Below are 15,962 nucleotides of genomic sequence, written 5' to 3'. Positions count from 1 at the left end.
TTTGAATTAGTGTTTTTGTATTCTTTGGGTAAATATTCAGTAGTGTAATTACCAGACTGTAGGGTAGTTCTATTTTTAAACTTTTGAGGAACCTCCATACTGCAGTCTACAGTGGTTGCCCAGTTTGCATTGCCACCAGCAGTGCAAGAGGGTTCCTTTTTCTCCACATCCTTGCCAACACTTACTGTTTCTTATGTTGTTGATTTTAGCCATTCTGACAGGTGTGAGGTGATAACTCATTATAGTTTTGATTTGCATTTCCCTGATGATTAATGATGATGAGCATCTTTTCATGTGTCTATATATCTATCTTCCTTGGAAAAATGTCTGCTCATGTCTTCTGCCTATTTTTAAATTAGATGATTTGTTTTTTTGTGTGTTGAGTTGTGTAAGTTCTTTATACATTTTGGGTATTAAACCTTTGTCAGATATGTCATTTGTAAATATCTTCCCCACTCAGTAGGTTGCCTTTTAGTTTTGTTGATTGTTTCCTTTGCTGTGCAAAAGGTTTTTATTTTGATGTAGTCCCAATAGTTTTTTTTTGCTTTTGTTTCCATTGCCTCAGGAGACATATTTAGACAGATGTTGCTACAGCCAATGTCAGAGAAATTACTGCCTGTGCTCTCTTCTAGGATTTTTATGGTTTCATGTTTCACATTTAGTTCTTTAACCCATTTTGAGTTTATTTTTGTGTATGGTATAAGGAAGTGGTCCAGTTTCATTCTTTTGTGTGTCATTGTCCAGTTCTCCCAGAACTATTTGTTGAAGAGACTTTTTCCCATTGAATACTTATTCCGCCTTTGTCAAAGATTAATTGGCTGTATAATTGTGGGTTTATTTCTAGGTTTTCTGTTCCAGTGATCTGTGTGTCTGTTTTTATGCCAGTACTATACTGTTTTGATTACTACAGTTTCATAATATAACTTAAAGTCTAGAATTGTGATACTCCCAGTTTTGTTTTTCTTTTTCAAGATTGCTTTGACTATTTGGGATCTTTTGTGGATTGTTTGTTCTACTTTTGTGAAAAATGCTGTTGATATGTTGATAGGGATTGCATTAAATCTGTAGATTGCTTTGGGCAGTATAGACTTTTTTAAAAAAGATTTATTTATTTGAGAGAGAGAGGGAGAGAACATGCATGCGGGTGGAGGGGCAGTGGGAGAGAGAGAATCTCAAGCAGATTCCCTGCTGAGTACAGAGCCTTACACAGGGCTCGATCCTACTACCCTGAAATCATGACCCAAGCCGAAATTAAGAGTCGGTTGCCCACCTGACTGAACCACCCAGGCACCCCTGGGTAGTATAGACTTTTTAACAATTCTTCCAATCCATGAACATGGAATGTCTTTCCATGGAATTTCTTTGTGTTGTCTTCAATTTCTTTCATCAGTGTTTTATAGTTTTCAAAGTCCAGGTCTTTCACCTCTCTGACTAAATTTATTCCTAGATATTTTATTATTTGTGGTACAATTATAAATGGGATTGTCCTCTTAATTTCTCCTTCTGCTTCATTATTGGTGTATAGAAATACAACAGATTTCTGTACATTAATTTTGCATCCTGTGACTTTACTGAATTCATTGATCAATTCTAGTAGATTTTTGGTGGCATCTTTAGGGTTTTCTGTATATAGCATCATGTCATTTGCAAGTAGTGAAAGTTTTATTCCTTCCTTACCAATTTGGATGCCTTTTATTACTTTTTCTTGTCTGATTGCTGTGGCTAGGACTTCCAGTACTATGTTGAATAAAAGTGGTGAGAATGGACATCCTTGTCATGTTCTGACCTTATGGGAAAATCTCTCAGATTTCCTCCATTAAGGATGATGTTAGCTGTGGGTTTTTCATATAAGGCCCTTATTATGTTGTGATATGTTCCCTCTAAACCTACTTTGTTGAGGGTTTTTTTGTGAATGATGTTGTACTTTGTCCAGTGCTTTTTCTGCATCTACTGAAATGATCATATGGTTTTCTGTTTTGTTTTTTCTTTTTAAAGATTTTATTTATTTATTTGACAGAGAGAGACACAGCGAGAGAGGGAACACAAGCAGGGAGAATGGGAGAGGGAGGAGCAGGGAGCCCGATGCGGGGCTCGATCCCAGGACTCTGGGATCATGACCTGAGTCGAAGGCAGACGCTTAACAACTGAGCCACCCAGGCACCCCAATCATTTGGTTTTTATCCTTTCTCTTATTGATGTGATGCATCATGTTGATTGTTTTGTGAATATTGAACCACTTTGTATCCTAGGAATAAATCTCCTTGATCATGGCAAATGATTTTTTTTAATGTATTGTTGGATTCAGTTTGCTAGTATTTTGATGAGGATTTTTGCATTTTGTTGGGGATTTTTACATTTATGTTCATCTGAGATATTCACCCGTAGTTCTCTTTTTTTGTGAAGTCTTTATCTGGTTTGGGTATCAGGGTAATGCTTATAGAATGAATTTGGAAGTTTTCCTTCCTCTTCTATTTTCTTGGAATAGTTTGAGAAGAATAGGTATTAAATCTTTTAAAAATGTTTGATAGAATTTGCCTGTGAAGCTTTCTGGTCCTGGACTTTTGTTTGTTGGGAGTTTTTGGATTACTGATTTAATTTCATTGCTGGTAATCAGTCTGTTCAAATTTTATATTTCTTCTTGCTTCAGTTTTGGTAGATTATATGTTTCTAGGAATTTATTCATTTCTTCTAGGTTGTCTGATTTGTTGGCATATAACTTTTCATAATATTCTCTTATAATTGTGTTTCTGTGATGTCAGTTGTTATTTCTTCTCTTTCATTTGTGATTTTGGTTATTTGAGTCCTCTCTCCTTTTTGATGAGTCTGACTAGAGTTTTATCAGTTTTACTGATTTTTTTTTTTTTTTTCAGAGAACCAGCTGCTGGTTTCACTGATTTGATCTATTGTTTTCTTTTGTTTTTAGTTTCGGTATCATTTAATTCTGCTCTAATCTTTATTATTTCCTTCCTTCTGCTAATTTGGCATTTTCTTTGTTGTTCTTTTTCTAGCTCCTTTAGGTGTAAGGTTAGGTTGTTTCTTTGAGATTTTTCTTGTTTCTTGAGGTACACCTATTTTGCTATAAACTTTCATTTTAGAACTGCTTTTGCTGAATCCCAAAGATTTTAGATCATTGTGTTTTCATTTTCATTTGTACCCATGTAATATTTGATTTCTTTGATTTCATGGTTGACTTGTTCATTGCTTAGGTAACATGTTATTTAACCTCCATGAAATTTACACATACTTTTGCAGAAAATTGAAGAGCAGAAAATACTTTCCAATTCATTCTATGAAGCCAGCATTACTCTGATAGCAAACCCAGACCAATATATTGAAAGGAGAAGACAACAGACCAGTATCTCTCATGCACATAGATGCTAAATTTTGTATAATTTTGTAAGAATTTTTGCATCTCTCAAAAAATTTTAGCAAATGTAATCCAAAAAGATATTATGAACAAGTGGAATTTCCCCAGGAATATAAGGTTTCTTTAACATTTGAAAATCAATCAAAATAATTTACCATATCAACAGATGCTGAGAAAGCATTTGACAAAATCTTATACCCATTCCTGCTAAAACTCTAAACAAACTATGAATACAGGGAAACTCTCTCAACCTGATTACAGCTAATATTATACTTAATCATAATCAGGAACAAGGCAAGTATATGTTCATTCTCACTAATTCTTTTCAACATTTTACTAGAAATTCTACCCCATGCAATAGGCAAGACAAGAGATAACAGGCATCCAGATTGGAAAGGTGGAAGTAAAACTCTATTTGAAAACATGCTAATTGATGTAGATAATCCCAAGGCATCTACAAAAAATGAGTTTAGTAAGGTTGTAGGATAAAAGGACAATATATAAAAGTCAATTGTATTACTACATGGTGGCAATGAACAAATGATAATTGAAATTAATATCAATACTATTTATAATAGCATTAGAATTATAAAACTAGGGATAAATTTGACAAAAGGTGTGAGACTGAAAATTCAAAACATTTCTGAGAGAAATTAAATTCTAAATAAATGGAGAGAGATGTTAATGAGCTAGAAGATTCAGTATTGGTAAGATCTCAGTCCTCCCTCAAAATGATCTTTAGATTCAATTTGATCCCAGTAAAAATCTCAGGCTTTTTTGGGAAGAAATTGACAAACAGATTCTTGAATTCATAGGGAAATATAATGAACCTAGAATAGCCAAAACAACTTTGAAAAAGAACTAAGTTGGAGGACTTATACTACTGGACTTCAAGATTGATTCTAAAGCCATAATAATCAAAACAACATGTATTGACATAAAGATAGATCGCTGGAACAGGATAGAGTCCAGAAATAGACCTATACAACAAGCAATTTTAACGAAGTGTCAAGGTAGTGGGGAAAGAATGATCTTTTCACTAAATGGTGCTTGAACTAAAATAGGCAAATGATTATTCAAATGGATATATCATCAAAGAAGATATAGTGATGGCAAATAATTACATGAAATGCTGCTAAAATTATTCATCAGAGAAATCCAAAGTAAAACACAGTGAGAAACCACAATGAGAAACCATACCCAATAGATTAGCTAAAATTAGAAAGACTGATCATATCAAGGGTTTGGGAGAATGTGGAGTAATGGGAACTCTCATACACTACTGGGTTGGGGGAGATATAAATTGGTATTCCTTTTTTGGGCGGTACTTTAAAAACTAATTAGCATTTTCTTAAATGTTAAGTGTAAACCTGCCAGGAGACTCATTCGTTCCACTTCTTGGTATTTACTGAAGAGAGATGAAGGCATATGTTCATACAAAAACCTGTACACAGATGTTCATAGCAACTCTATTTGTAATAGCCCCCAAATGGTAACAAACCAAATGACCAGCAACAGGTGAGAGGATAAGCAAACTGTGATATACCCACAGAGCAGATACTGCTCAGCAATAAAAAGCACTGAACTACCGATAGATACATGTAACATTATGAATCTTAATGGTGCTGAATAAAAGAAGACAAAAAAGCATACATACTATAAGACCTCATTTGTATAAAATTTTGGAAATAGGGAACTATAGTAGCAACAGATCTGTAGTTGCCAGGGGATAGGATGGCGGTTGGGAGAGACGGAGGCATAGATTACTAAGGGACATGAGGGAACTTTCAGGGGTGATGAATGTGTTCATTATCTTGATTGCACTTATGGTTTTACTGGTATAAGTGTGCGTGCGTGTGTGTATGTGTATACACAAATACATATCAAAGCTAATCAAATCGTACACATTAAATATGTGTAGGTTATTGTATGTCCGTTATGCCTCAACAAATCTGCAAACAGTATAATGAAAACAAAACAGAAAAAGAAGGATGAAGAGAGCAAAGATTGCAGCCTGAGTGGAAAGGACATACTGTCCAGCAGGGACCATATCCAGCACAGGGTGGAGGCCTTGGGGCTGAGGGTCACGAGAAGAAATATGGAGGAGGTTTCTTAAAGTCAAAAGGCTGTGGATGTTCTCTCCCGTATTGAGAGAGCAGAGTCTCTGAGAGCTGCTACTTCAGCTGGTAGCTTCTCTTGCTGTGCTAGGTAAGCATTGGGCTGTCTGGAGACAGTCTCCTCAGTAGGTTGGCCTCCTGTTTTCCTGCGTAAGCGATGAGCTCAAGTTGGAATTATGGCATCAGTTAGGTCTGCATGGTATCAGCATGCTAGGTGGCCAGCTCAGGGTTTGTTAGTAGTTATATGTATGTGTATGTGTATGTATGTATGTATGTATAAACTTTTATATAGGTATTAATAATAAATATAAATATATATATTTATATACATAAACAATTTTTTTTACAGCTAAGATAGTGTTTTTTACAGAACTAGGAGGCATAATTAATATACAGTAAATTGTACCTGTTTAAAGCATACAATTTTGTGCCTTTGGACATTTATATATATATATATGCCCCTGAAAGCATCACCACAATCAAGATAGTGAACGCATCTGTCACACTCAAAAGTTTCCTTGTGCCTCTTCATAATTTCCACCTTCTTCACTTCCTCCCCCTGTCCAATCCTGTGCAATCTCCAGTAGAATTTGTGACTATAGATTAGTTTGCATTTTATAAAATTTTATATAAATGTAATTTAGAGTGACCAACCATTTAGATTTGCCTGGGACTGAGGAGCTTCCCAGGATGCAGGATCCTCAGTCAAGCTAACAGGTGTGTGATGGTATATTATTGTGGTTTATTGGTATTTTCATAATGACTAATGATGTGCATTTTTTTCATATTCTTGTTTGTGATCTGTATATCTTCTTTGGGGAAATATCTGTTGAAATCACCCATTTTTAATGGGATATTTTTTTATTGAGGTACAGTTGACATAAAATAGTAATATTAGTTTCAGATGTAGGTAGTTACGTTTTATTTTTTTTATTTAAAAAAGATTTTATTTATTTGAGAGAGGGAGAGAGAGTGCATGAGCAGGGGGAGGGGCAGAGGGAGAAGCAGACTCCCCACTGAGCAAGGAGCCCAATGTGGGGCTAGATCCTAAGACTCCAGGATCATGACCTGAGCTGAAGGCAGGTGCCCCGGTAGTTACATTTTAAATAGCTGCATACTTCTGGGTTATTTATCTCTTCTAATAGTGTGTATGATATGGAACGAATATTAACTTTATTATCCAATTTCTTTTTTCTTTCTTTTTTTTTTTTTAAAGATTTTATTTATTTATTTGACAGAGAGAGACACAGCAAGAGAGGGAACACAAGCAGGGGGAGTGGGAGAGGGAGAAGCAGGCTTCCCGCCAAGCAGGAGCCCCGATGCGGGGCTCGATCCCAGGACCCTGGGATCATGACCGGAGCCGAAGGCAGACGCTTAACGACTGAGCCACCCAGGTGCCCCTATTATCCAATTTCAATTCAGTAAATATTTATTTAGCTTCAGGTGTGTGCTGGTGACTTCTAAATGATAAAAATGTGAAAGTGAACTAGGTAACATGCTTTTGGTCTCGAATAGGGATATATACTGGAACAGTCAATCGGGTCTGGTCCCCTTGCTAGACTTGAGTAGCAGAAAAGCATCGTCCTTGCTGTGGGGAGAGATAGGGAAAGGACATCCCCAGTTAAATTTCTCTCTCAGCATATCCTCTTCCACCACGCATGTATAGGATGTGGGGGGGTTCTTGGAATTACATTATTATACTCAGCCTTTGATGAGGCTCCTAAAACTCAGAGATCACAGAAAACATTGCATTTGACAACCTCTTACAGTGCTTGCTAAAGTGTTTCAGAACTCAGAGGTATTGTACAAGTGTTGTAGTTGATACAACATATCCAAATTAAGAGTAGTGGGACCAGCCATCTTGTCACCCAGAAATCTGAAAAAACTGAGTAAGTCTTGGGTTGGATAGAATTAAAGGGTACTGAATCTAGGATATGGAGTGGGATCAATCTGTAGATAGTCTTTAAAAATACTTAAAATTAGGAATAGGTCTGTTTAAACAATTTTAAGGCTTAAAAAGGATCAAACTTTCTGTTCCATGAAAGAAATGGAGGTTTAGAACCAGGCAATCCTCTTTGACATTAAGATGATCGACATGTCAATTCAAGCCGTGGTTCACTCTGAGTTTTGGGGAGAGTTCCTGTGAAGAGGGTGGGTGGAAGGCAGAGGCACAAAAGGACACAGAGAAGGATGCTGAAGAGGCAAGACAGGTGCTTTTCTGTTGATCGAGAACATGGGGGCAGAGCATTGTGAACATGGGCCTGCTGGTTTCATATCATGGGTGCTTCCCAGACACCAGCCTGTTCTTACGGTGCTGGGGTAGGAGATGGTGATAAAGGGATGGCTCACAGCTAGAGGTTCCTTTCCTTAAAGCAAATAAACAAACACAACATATGCCTCCTAAAAGCCAGGCATTTCTCCTTTGGTTAGTATTCTGGGGTTTTTATTAAACACTTTAGATTTTCTGATTTATTTCCCTTCAGTGTATCTTCATCCTTTGAACATAGGATGTGGCAGATCTTGGGGGCTTTTCCCCCACCCCCACCATGTGCTGCTCAGAATGTCATCAGGTGGGTTAGTGACAGGGACACACAGCTGTTCCCAGGTGATAAAGAGGAGAGGAGATTATGTCTTTGTTTTTATTTTACTTTCTTTGGTATGTGTGGGGGCATGGTGCCAAGATCTTGCCTTTTATGTTGTATTTCTTTAGTTTCATGAAAAGTAATTTAATTTTTGTTCTGGAATGAATCCTCACTAATGTTTTTACTTTTGGCGGGTAGAGGAGATTGATTTTTTGTTTCCTGTGTGTCTGGGCAGTGAGCATCCTAAAGGCAGGGGCTTTGTGTCCTGGCTCCTGCTTCTGCCAGAGCCTGATACTTAGCAATTACTCTGTAAATACGTGTTTGGTGAGCCCGAGGGTGTGTGAATGCCCAAAGTACAGGCATGGCACTGATGACCAAAGAGGCAGCAAAATGGGTATTTTTCAGCCCAGTTCCTTCCCGGGATGGTTTTATATAGGTTAATCTCTTTGCATGTAAAAGCATTTCCCATATTTAAAATTGATGCAGCCCTTCCAAAACTTCAGTGACTCCTGTCCCCAAACTCCTTGTTAGTGATTGACAGTGATGGTCCTGCATAGAGCTGGCTGCCCCCACAGCCTGTAGAAGACCCAGGGCTTGCCCTTGGCAATGACTACTCCTTTATGAAGAGGAATTCACATAGTATACCATTTACCCATTTAAAGTATACAATTCAGTGGATTTTAGTGTATTCATAGACTTATGCACCCATTATCACAACCAATTTTAGAACATTTTTGTCACCCCAGAAGAAAACTTGTACTCATTAGCCATCATTACCTAATTTCTGTCTCCCCCTTACTCTTGGGCAGCCACTAATCTCCTTCCTGTCTGTATAGATTTGCCTATTCTGGACAGGTCCAGTAAATGGAATCATACAAAATGTGGTTCTTTGCAACTGGCTTCTTTCACTTAGCGTCAGGTTTTCAAGGTTCATCCATGTTGTAGTATGAATCAGTATTTTGTTCTTTTTTATGGCTGAGTAATATTCTGCTGTATACCGTATTTTTCTATCCACTTCTTAGTTAATGGACACTTGGTTTGTTTCCACTTTTAGGCTATCCTGAGTAATGTTGCTATGCACATTTGTATACTAGCTGAGGATTTATTTTTATATTTTCACTTTATCACTTTGGACTGACACAAGTTCCAGTACACAGTTTTAACTCCTTTTGGAATCCAAAAACATATGACAGTAGAAATCCATGGAGCACACATCATGTAGCAGAACAGACTGAAACGTGCATATTCATCATTTCCATTATGATGGTGTGATGGGCTAAAACAGTGCAAAAATCTGAACCTGTGTAAATTTAGCCTAATTCTTGCATTTGTGGGTATTTACTCCATGCTAGTCATTGGACTAGGTAATGAGGATATAATGGACAGGGTCTGTGCTCTCAAAGTGCTTCTGTCCAGTGTCTCTGAGGAGTGGGAGGGTGGCCATGGGGTGTGTACAAGGGAATCCAGGATGTGGGACAACATGGTGCCCTCTGCTTGGGGGTGCACTGGGCACCATTAGAGCTCCAGAGAACCCAAAATAGACTTAAGGTAGGATGGTAGGGAGGTCAGGGAAGCTTCCAGAAGGAAGTTCACAACCAGGCTGGGATCTAAAGGAGGAGTGGATGTAGATAAGAGAAGGGAGGGTGGAGAGGAGGAGGAGGAGGGGGAGAGAGAGTTCTTGAGTAGAAAGCTCAGCGTGTTGTACGCGTCACGTGCTCTGGAGTTGAAAGTAAGGTTCAAGGTGAGGTGTGGTGGGAAATGAGGATGAAAAGAGCAGAGGGAGGCCTGGTACCCTTGAGAGCTGCACCAGATGGTTTGGACTCGGGCCCAAGAGCTGGGAAGGGAGCCACGTGAGCAGGTCTGCATTTTGGCCACGGCAGGTGGGGGGTGGTACACGGGGCCAACGGTGGTGTTATTTCCCCTGCAGTGGGAGAACAGGTTACCTGCTGTGGGGTTCGGTGGGAGTTTGAGGATGTTGGGTGGTGGCCAGGAAGAGTCACTGTGGAGAACGAGGTGAGCAGGTGAGTTAGAGAAGCAGTTGTGGGCTCTTGTAAGAAGCGGACTATTTTTAAGTCTGCGTCATCAGACATTGTGGAGGGACATGCCCCCAGGGATGTGGTGAAACATGACACTTGCATAATTGTGCTTCAGGATGTCCCTTGCCTCAACTGAACTGTACTGAACTGACTTAACTCAACTGCAAATGCCAATAAAAATAGAGAACAAAAGTTGCCCAGATGGGCAGTGGATGTGGATGACGGTGTGTCGGTCCTCGTGATCATTATAGCCCACAGCCAGCAGCCCCCCTGAGGATTTCACAGAGTTGCCCTTTATACTTACTTTGAAACGGAAAGCCTAGTAGAGAAGCTGATTATTTCCCTGCTTCCAGCATTGAAGGAATTTGGGTTGGTGGTGGGGGGTGGGAGCAAGAAGATCTACTGGAGCTGTTCATTTACAAATATTGGGAGGCTACAGTATCTCTGATCCTAGAGTCCGGGGAATTAAACACAGAGCAGGGCCGGGCAGGATAAGGGAAGCAGTCTCCCTCCTACAGCGGTTTTGGGAACCTCGGGAGACATGTGCCTGCAAGCTTTGCTCAATGAGGAGCTGGGCTGGAAGAGCTAGGAAACTGGTCTGGGGGCAGAGAGCTAGAGGTGGTCTTACTGCCCCAGCAAGGTGCCACCAGAGGTGTGGTGGCCCGGGCCTGGCTGCGGGTCCAGTCTGGCTGTCTGCACGTGGCACACACGAGGGGGGGCCCCGGGCAGGCTGCATGGCAGTGGTCCTCAGTTTATGCTTGTTAAACTCCCCTTAGATGAGGGGCCCTCCTGGCGGCTGAGGGTAGAACTGATCGCACTTTCTGACCATCTCTGTATGGGTGTTTGTTGGCCGCAGCTGAGAAACAGCAGGTAATGGCCTCAGGCCACTGGATAGTTTTACTGCTAGGACAGGCCTCAGCTGTGGGCCGGGCGGTGTTCTGAGAGACCAGTTCGCAGGCCCGCGTTCAGCCAGGCTTGGCGACGGGGCTGGCCCTTGAGGGAAGGACATCACGGGCCGGGGATTTCGCCACACATGCAGATGTCAGAACAGCCCAGACCCATTTGGCCCCCCTCCTGGAGAACAGAGCCATGCTTACCGGCTGGGCACCTGACTTCCATTTCCTTTCCTCCGAGCGGTGACCCGTGGCTGTTGTTCTTTGTCCAGGTATGTACCCGTTAGCTGCGGCAACCCCGGAGGCTGAGAGCAGCCGGAAGCTGACCCACTTGCTGAACGCAGTGACCGACGCTCTGGTCTGGGTGATCGCCGAGAGCGGGATTCCCTCCCAGCAGCAGCCCGTGCGCCTGGCTAACCTCCTGATGCTCCTTTCTCACGTCAGACACGCCAGGTACAATCCCTGGGGGGGGCCGCTCCGCTGGATGTGGGGGGGGGCGTGCGGGGTGCACGTGCCCTGCGAAGGCCGAAGTGCTTTGGGGAAAGCGTTTGCCAGTTTGAGAGTGATAAGGTAGAATTTTTACCTCTAAAGGAGAATAAACCCTGAAAGGGAACGGGGTGTGTGGGGGGGGTTCTTCATCAGTGCATGCACCTGTGGCCGAAGATCAGCATAGTGGGCACTGAATGGATGTCATGTGCCATCGTATAGGATTTTTATGGCATTCCTCATCTGATTTTTAGTTGCTGGGGTTTGGGCTTGTTTATGGAATTCTAAAAGGGGCCGTTTCTCCCCTCATGTGAATGGCCACCCCTCCTTGCCCCGCCAACCACTCTGAGGTCATTTTCTTGAGGAGGCTAAACTCAGCTTCTCTAGATCAACTCCTGAGGCTAGTGATCTGGGGACGTACACAAAGCCTGCCCCAGGAGTGGGTCCTTTCTTGCGGTAGCATCAGGACGTTAGGACTGAGACCTGAGAGAACCGGGGAGGCCCACAGGTTTTGGCAGGCAGGGCTGTGAGTAGTGTATTCAGGGACCGTCAGTCGTGTGCGCTGATGAAGGGGGCTGGGTGTAGCACGACAGCTCTGTGCTGGGATAGAGATGCTCGGTGCTTGATGGCTCCCAGGATGAGGGTGGCCCTGCCCTGGGGTTGGCAGAGGGGAGTGAGGATGGAAAGTATTTGCTACCCAAGGAGGAGGAAAGTCTGGAGGCTGTGGGGGACAGTATTCACCTCAGGAATTATAACAAGGAGGAGGAAACGAAAATAGCCTCTGCCTTGTTTCCTCCTGAATGATTATTGACACACAACCATTTGCAGAACAGATTCAGTCCACTCTCATTAGTCACAGAGTCTGTATTTCCAAATTTGACTACCTTTTTTTTTTTTTTAAGATTTTTATTTATTTACTTGGCAGAGAGAGAGCACAAGCAGGGGGAGTGGCAGAGGGAGAGGGAGAAGCAGACTCCCCGCTGAGCAGGGAGCCTGATGTGGGGCTCGATCCCAGGAACCTGAGATCATGACCTGAGCCGAAGGCAGACACTTAACCGACTGAGCCACCAGGTGCCCCACAAATTTGACTACTTATAAAAACTTATTTGTACCCCCTGGATCCATACTTAGTGGCATTTCTGTGGTCCTTCAAGGACAGGCTCAGGGTGGCAAAAAATTTGAGTTGCCACACTTAACATTCCCAACTGAGGTCAAGCAAGGGGACACTTGTGTTCTTGTTTCGGCTCTCATACCATAAAGAAATGTCCTTTGTGTGGTCTAGTTAGTGCCATGTTTTGCATTTTTGTGCTTTTTGTTGGCGAGTTAGCTGTCTATAAATGGCCCCCAAGCATAGTGCTGAATAAAGTGCTGTCAGTGTTCCTAAGAGCAAGCAGGCTGTGATGTGCCTTATGGAGAAAATATGCGTGTCGGGTTAGCTTTGTTCATGCGTGAGCTGCGCTAACATTGGCTGTGAGTTAAATGTTAATGAAGCAACAATTTATGTTAAATAAGGTGTCTTTAAACAAAAACACAGGTACACGAAGGTTATGTATTAACTGGATGATGAAAATGTGACCAGAGCCTCTCGGGAACCTAACCCTGCTTTTCCCCCAGAAGCAACGTATTTGCTAATTCAGTGTTGGCAGCGACTTTGTAGAACACAACTACCGTGCACAATGAGAATTAACTGCACTCTGCCAGGTGCTGTCGGGCCACTGTGGGTGGGTGATGGGACACTAAGGTGCTTGCTTGCCCTTAAGTGTAGATGACCGAAGGAGCCAGACGCAAGAACCCTAGAAGAAATGTCTGGGGCAAGGCCAGGGGGTGGATGGTAGACTGGCTTTATTGGGGAGAGTTGGAGAAGATTTTAGGGTTCCCATGGCTGCCTCCCAGGAAGGACTCTCGGCATCTTTTTGTCCCCATAGTAACAAGGGCATGGAACACCTGCTTAACATGAAATGCAAGAACGTGGTCCCAGTCTACGACCTGCTGCTGGAGATGCTGAATGCACACACGCTTCGCGGGTACAAGTCCTCGCTCACCGGGGCCGAGTGCAGCCCAGCAGAGGAGAGTAAGCACAGGGAGGGCTCCCAGAAGCCCCTGTCTCAGTGATGCCCAGTCCAAGGCGAAGAGGCCACAGAGGAGGTCAGAGGCTGAAGTGTGAACTCCAGTGCAAACCGTGAGCTCCATCCGGGAGTGGGCAGGCTTCACTGTCTTGCTCGTGTGTGGTCCCTCATTTGGTTATGGCAGGCCCAGTCGAGTACCGTCCTTCGCCCGACCTCCCCACTTGCCAGGAGTCAGGGTGAGAAAGCTGCAGTGTTCCTTGTTACCAGGGGGCATGTTCGAATGTGGACTTTACCTTTCACTCGGCCTCATAAGATCTCAGTGTGGTCCCTTTCTTACTTTCCATCTCCCTTCCACCCCTCTGGAAAACATGTTAAAGGTTTGGGAATGAATGGTGGAAATCTGCAGTGGAAGGTTTGTAAAGTAGAGAGGGAAGAGGATGGGGCCCTTATAGGAAGTGGACTAACCTTTATTGTGTAACGTAACCTGCCCTCAGATAGACCTCCGTTTGCTCTCTTCAGGGCCACTTGATGGTAGGATGGAAAACCATGACAACGAACGAACTAGTTTCACACACCTACCTCACAGGCCTGTGAGGACTGAGGTCATGTATCGCTCTTACTGTTGAAGGCCAGAGGGATTGTGATCTGGGGAGCCAGGGGTCAGGCTGGGAGGTGAGCCATGCCCTTCCCCCAGACCTTGCTGCCATCTCCATAGAGGTTCATTCCTCTTGATTTGCATTCATAGAGCCTGCTGATTATTTGGGGGTGCATTTATGTTTGTGATCACTTTTATGGAGGATTGTGGGGATTTAAATCTCTCTGCCCCTTCCTTAAAACTCTCTTGTCCCACAGAGCCCAGCCCAGTGTGTGCTGGAGAAAGGCCCAGCGTTTGCAGGAACGGGTTTCTCCTGTGGGTTTGGGTCACAGCCACGTTGCTTCCCTGGGGCAGCCAGGGAACCAACCGCCACATCAGCCATCCACGGACAGGGATACGTCGGGCTGTATGTGCAAGGCATGCTGTTCCATGGAAAGATGAAGGGCTACTGACACACCTGTGTGTCAGGTTCAGGGCCAGACTGTGTAGACTTGGTGAGCATATCACCTGAGCAAGACCTGGTTTGTGAACCCTACTTAAAAAAAAAAAAAGATTTAGAGATAGTTATTTATAGCAAGAAAGAATTCTTTTACACCCTCGGGCTCTTTTAAACTATTTTCTTATCAGAACATTTATATGGCGAGCTGGGTGAAATAGAAACTTCGTAGAAGAATATTTGTTCCTATTCCAAGTGGAACATAAATAGGACAAGATGATAAAGCACCTCTGGAATTACAATTTTAACTCACTTTTAAAAAATTGAAATCTTCAGGAATATAGTGAATGCATTAAATGAGTTACATCTATACCTTGGCAGTGAGCAGTTAAACAATCATGTCTGATTTTTGTGATGATGATTTAAAAAATTACCTTGTGATAGATTAAACTCATTCTCTTTTAGAAAATGGGTTTACTTTGGCTAGCACGTTCGGTATTTACTAAGTCATCAGGAAGATTAAATTGGATGGTTTCTGCTAGGGAGTCCTTGAATAATTCTTAATTTTGATATTGGTGCAGTTTTACTGAAGGTTGAGCGGAGCCATTTCGGAAACACTCAGACACAGACCTGGAGAGCACACGTTGTCTGTATTCTGAGGTGGTCAGAAATCATTCCTAGTGGCTCAGTGTGGCGGCCTAGGTGAGATTCGGTGCAGAACACAGGAGTTGTATTTTACAGGAACCAGGGAACATCCAGAAGGTCAATTTCCTTTCTTTCTGGCCAGTCTAGAGCCCGTCCCCCCGCCCCAAACAGAAGATACAAGGCTGGAGAACAGGAAGTGGGAGGCAAAGGAGGCAGTCTTGACCAATTATTTGCTGATGAAATCCTCTTCACTGTACTTAGAAAGGAGACTACCGGAGTAAAAAACAAAACCAGAATGAAGTCTAAGCCATTGCTACAGTAGAATGTAGTGACTGGCAGTATTTTAGGTTAGATTTTGATGTCCGAGGTAGAAACCAGAGTGGTCTCAGGTGTCGAAGCAGCTTTCTGTGCCAAATCTCGTGCTTGCCTGGATTGTGAGCTTGTGAACTCTTCCAGGGCCCAGTGCTCGTTTCCTAGTTATTCCTGCATGCTTCTTGAGGCTGCTTGCTTTCCTGCATTTGGACTTACCCCACGAGGGGGCTGTAATACATTTCTTCTTGGCTCAGACTGCCATAGGGGTATGCTGGGGGCCGGGGGGCGGGATAGAGGTTAGTCCAGCCCCGGGGCACCTCCTTGGGGCAAGGCTGTCTCTTAGAACTGGGGTCTGGGCCGAGTGGGCAGTTGAGATAACATGGTTGGTCTGTAGCTACAAGGTGTTCTTCCTTTTGTTTTGAATATT

The 15,962-nt window shown here is 42.7% G+C and overlaps 1 protein-coding gene across 8 annotated transcripts in view; it reads left to right on the top strand.

Annotated features, from left to right (window-relative positions):
• ESR2 (estrogen receptor 2) overlaps positions 1-15,962 on the top strand; it is an 83,747-nt gene that overhangs the window by 54,199 nt on the left and 13,586 nt on the right. For 2 of the 8 annotated variants that reach the window (XM_045901023.2, XM_045901022.1), the window contains exons 8-9: positions 11,268-11,448; positions 13,407-13,626. In XM_045901023.2, the coding sequence (XP_045756979.1) occupies positions 11,268-11,448; positions 13,407-13,593 (368 nt within the window). In that variant the 3' untranslated portion in view covers positions 13,594-13,626. Of the gene's footprint in view, positions 1-11,267; positions 11,449-13,406; positions 13,784-14,066; positions 14,888-15,962 lie in introns of those variants that run through there. The other 6 variants (XM_064571160.1, XM_064571159.1, XM_045901021.2 and 3 more) reach the window with 5 other exon arrangements.

Source organism: Mirounga angustirostris, unplaced genomic scaffold, assembly GCF_029215605.1.
Source record: "Mirounga angustirostris isolate CCGP_5_RB_7025 unplaced genomic scaffold, mMirAng1.0.hap1 SCAF_9, whole genome shotgun sequence".
Classification (NCBI taxonomy): Eukaryota; Metazoa; Chordata; class Mammalia; order Carnivora; family Phocidae; genus Mirounga; species Mirounga angustirostris.
The sequence above is the reverse complement of the archived record's forward strand: the minus strand, read 5'-3'. Positions and strand labels throughout refer to the sequence as shown.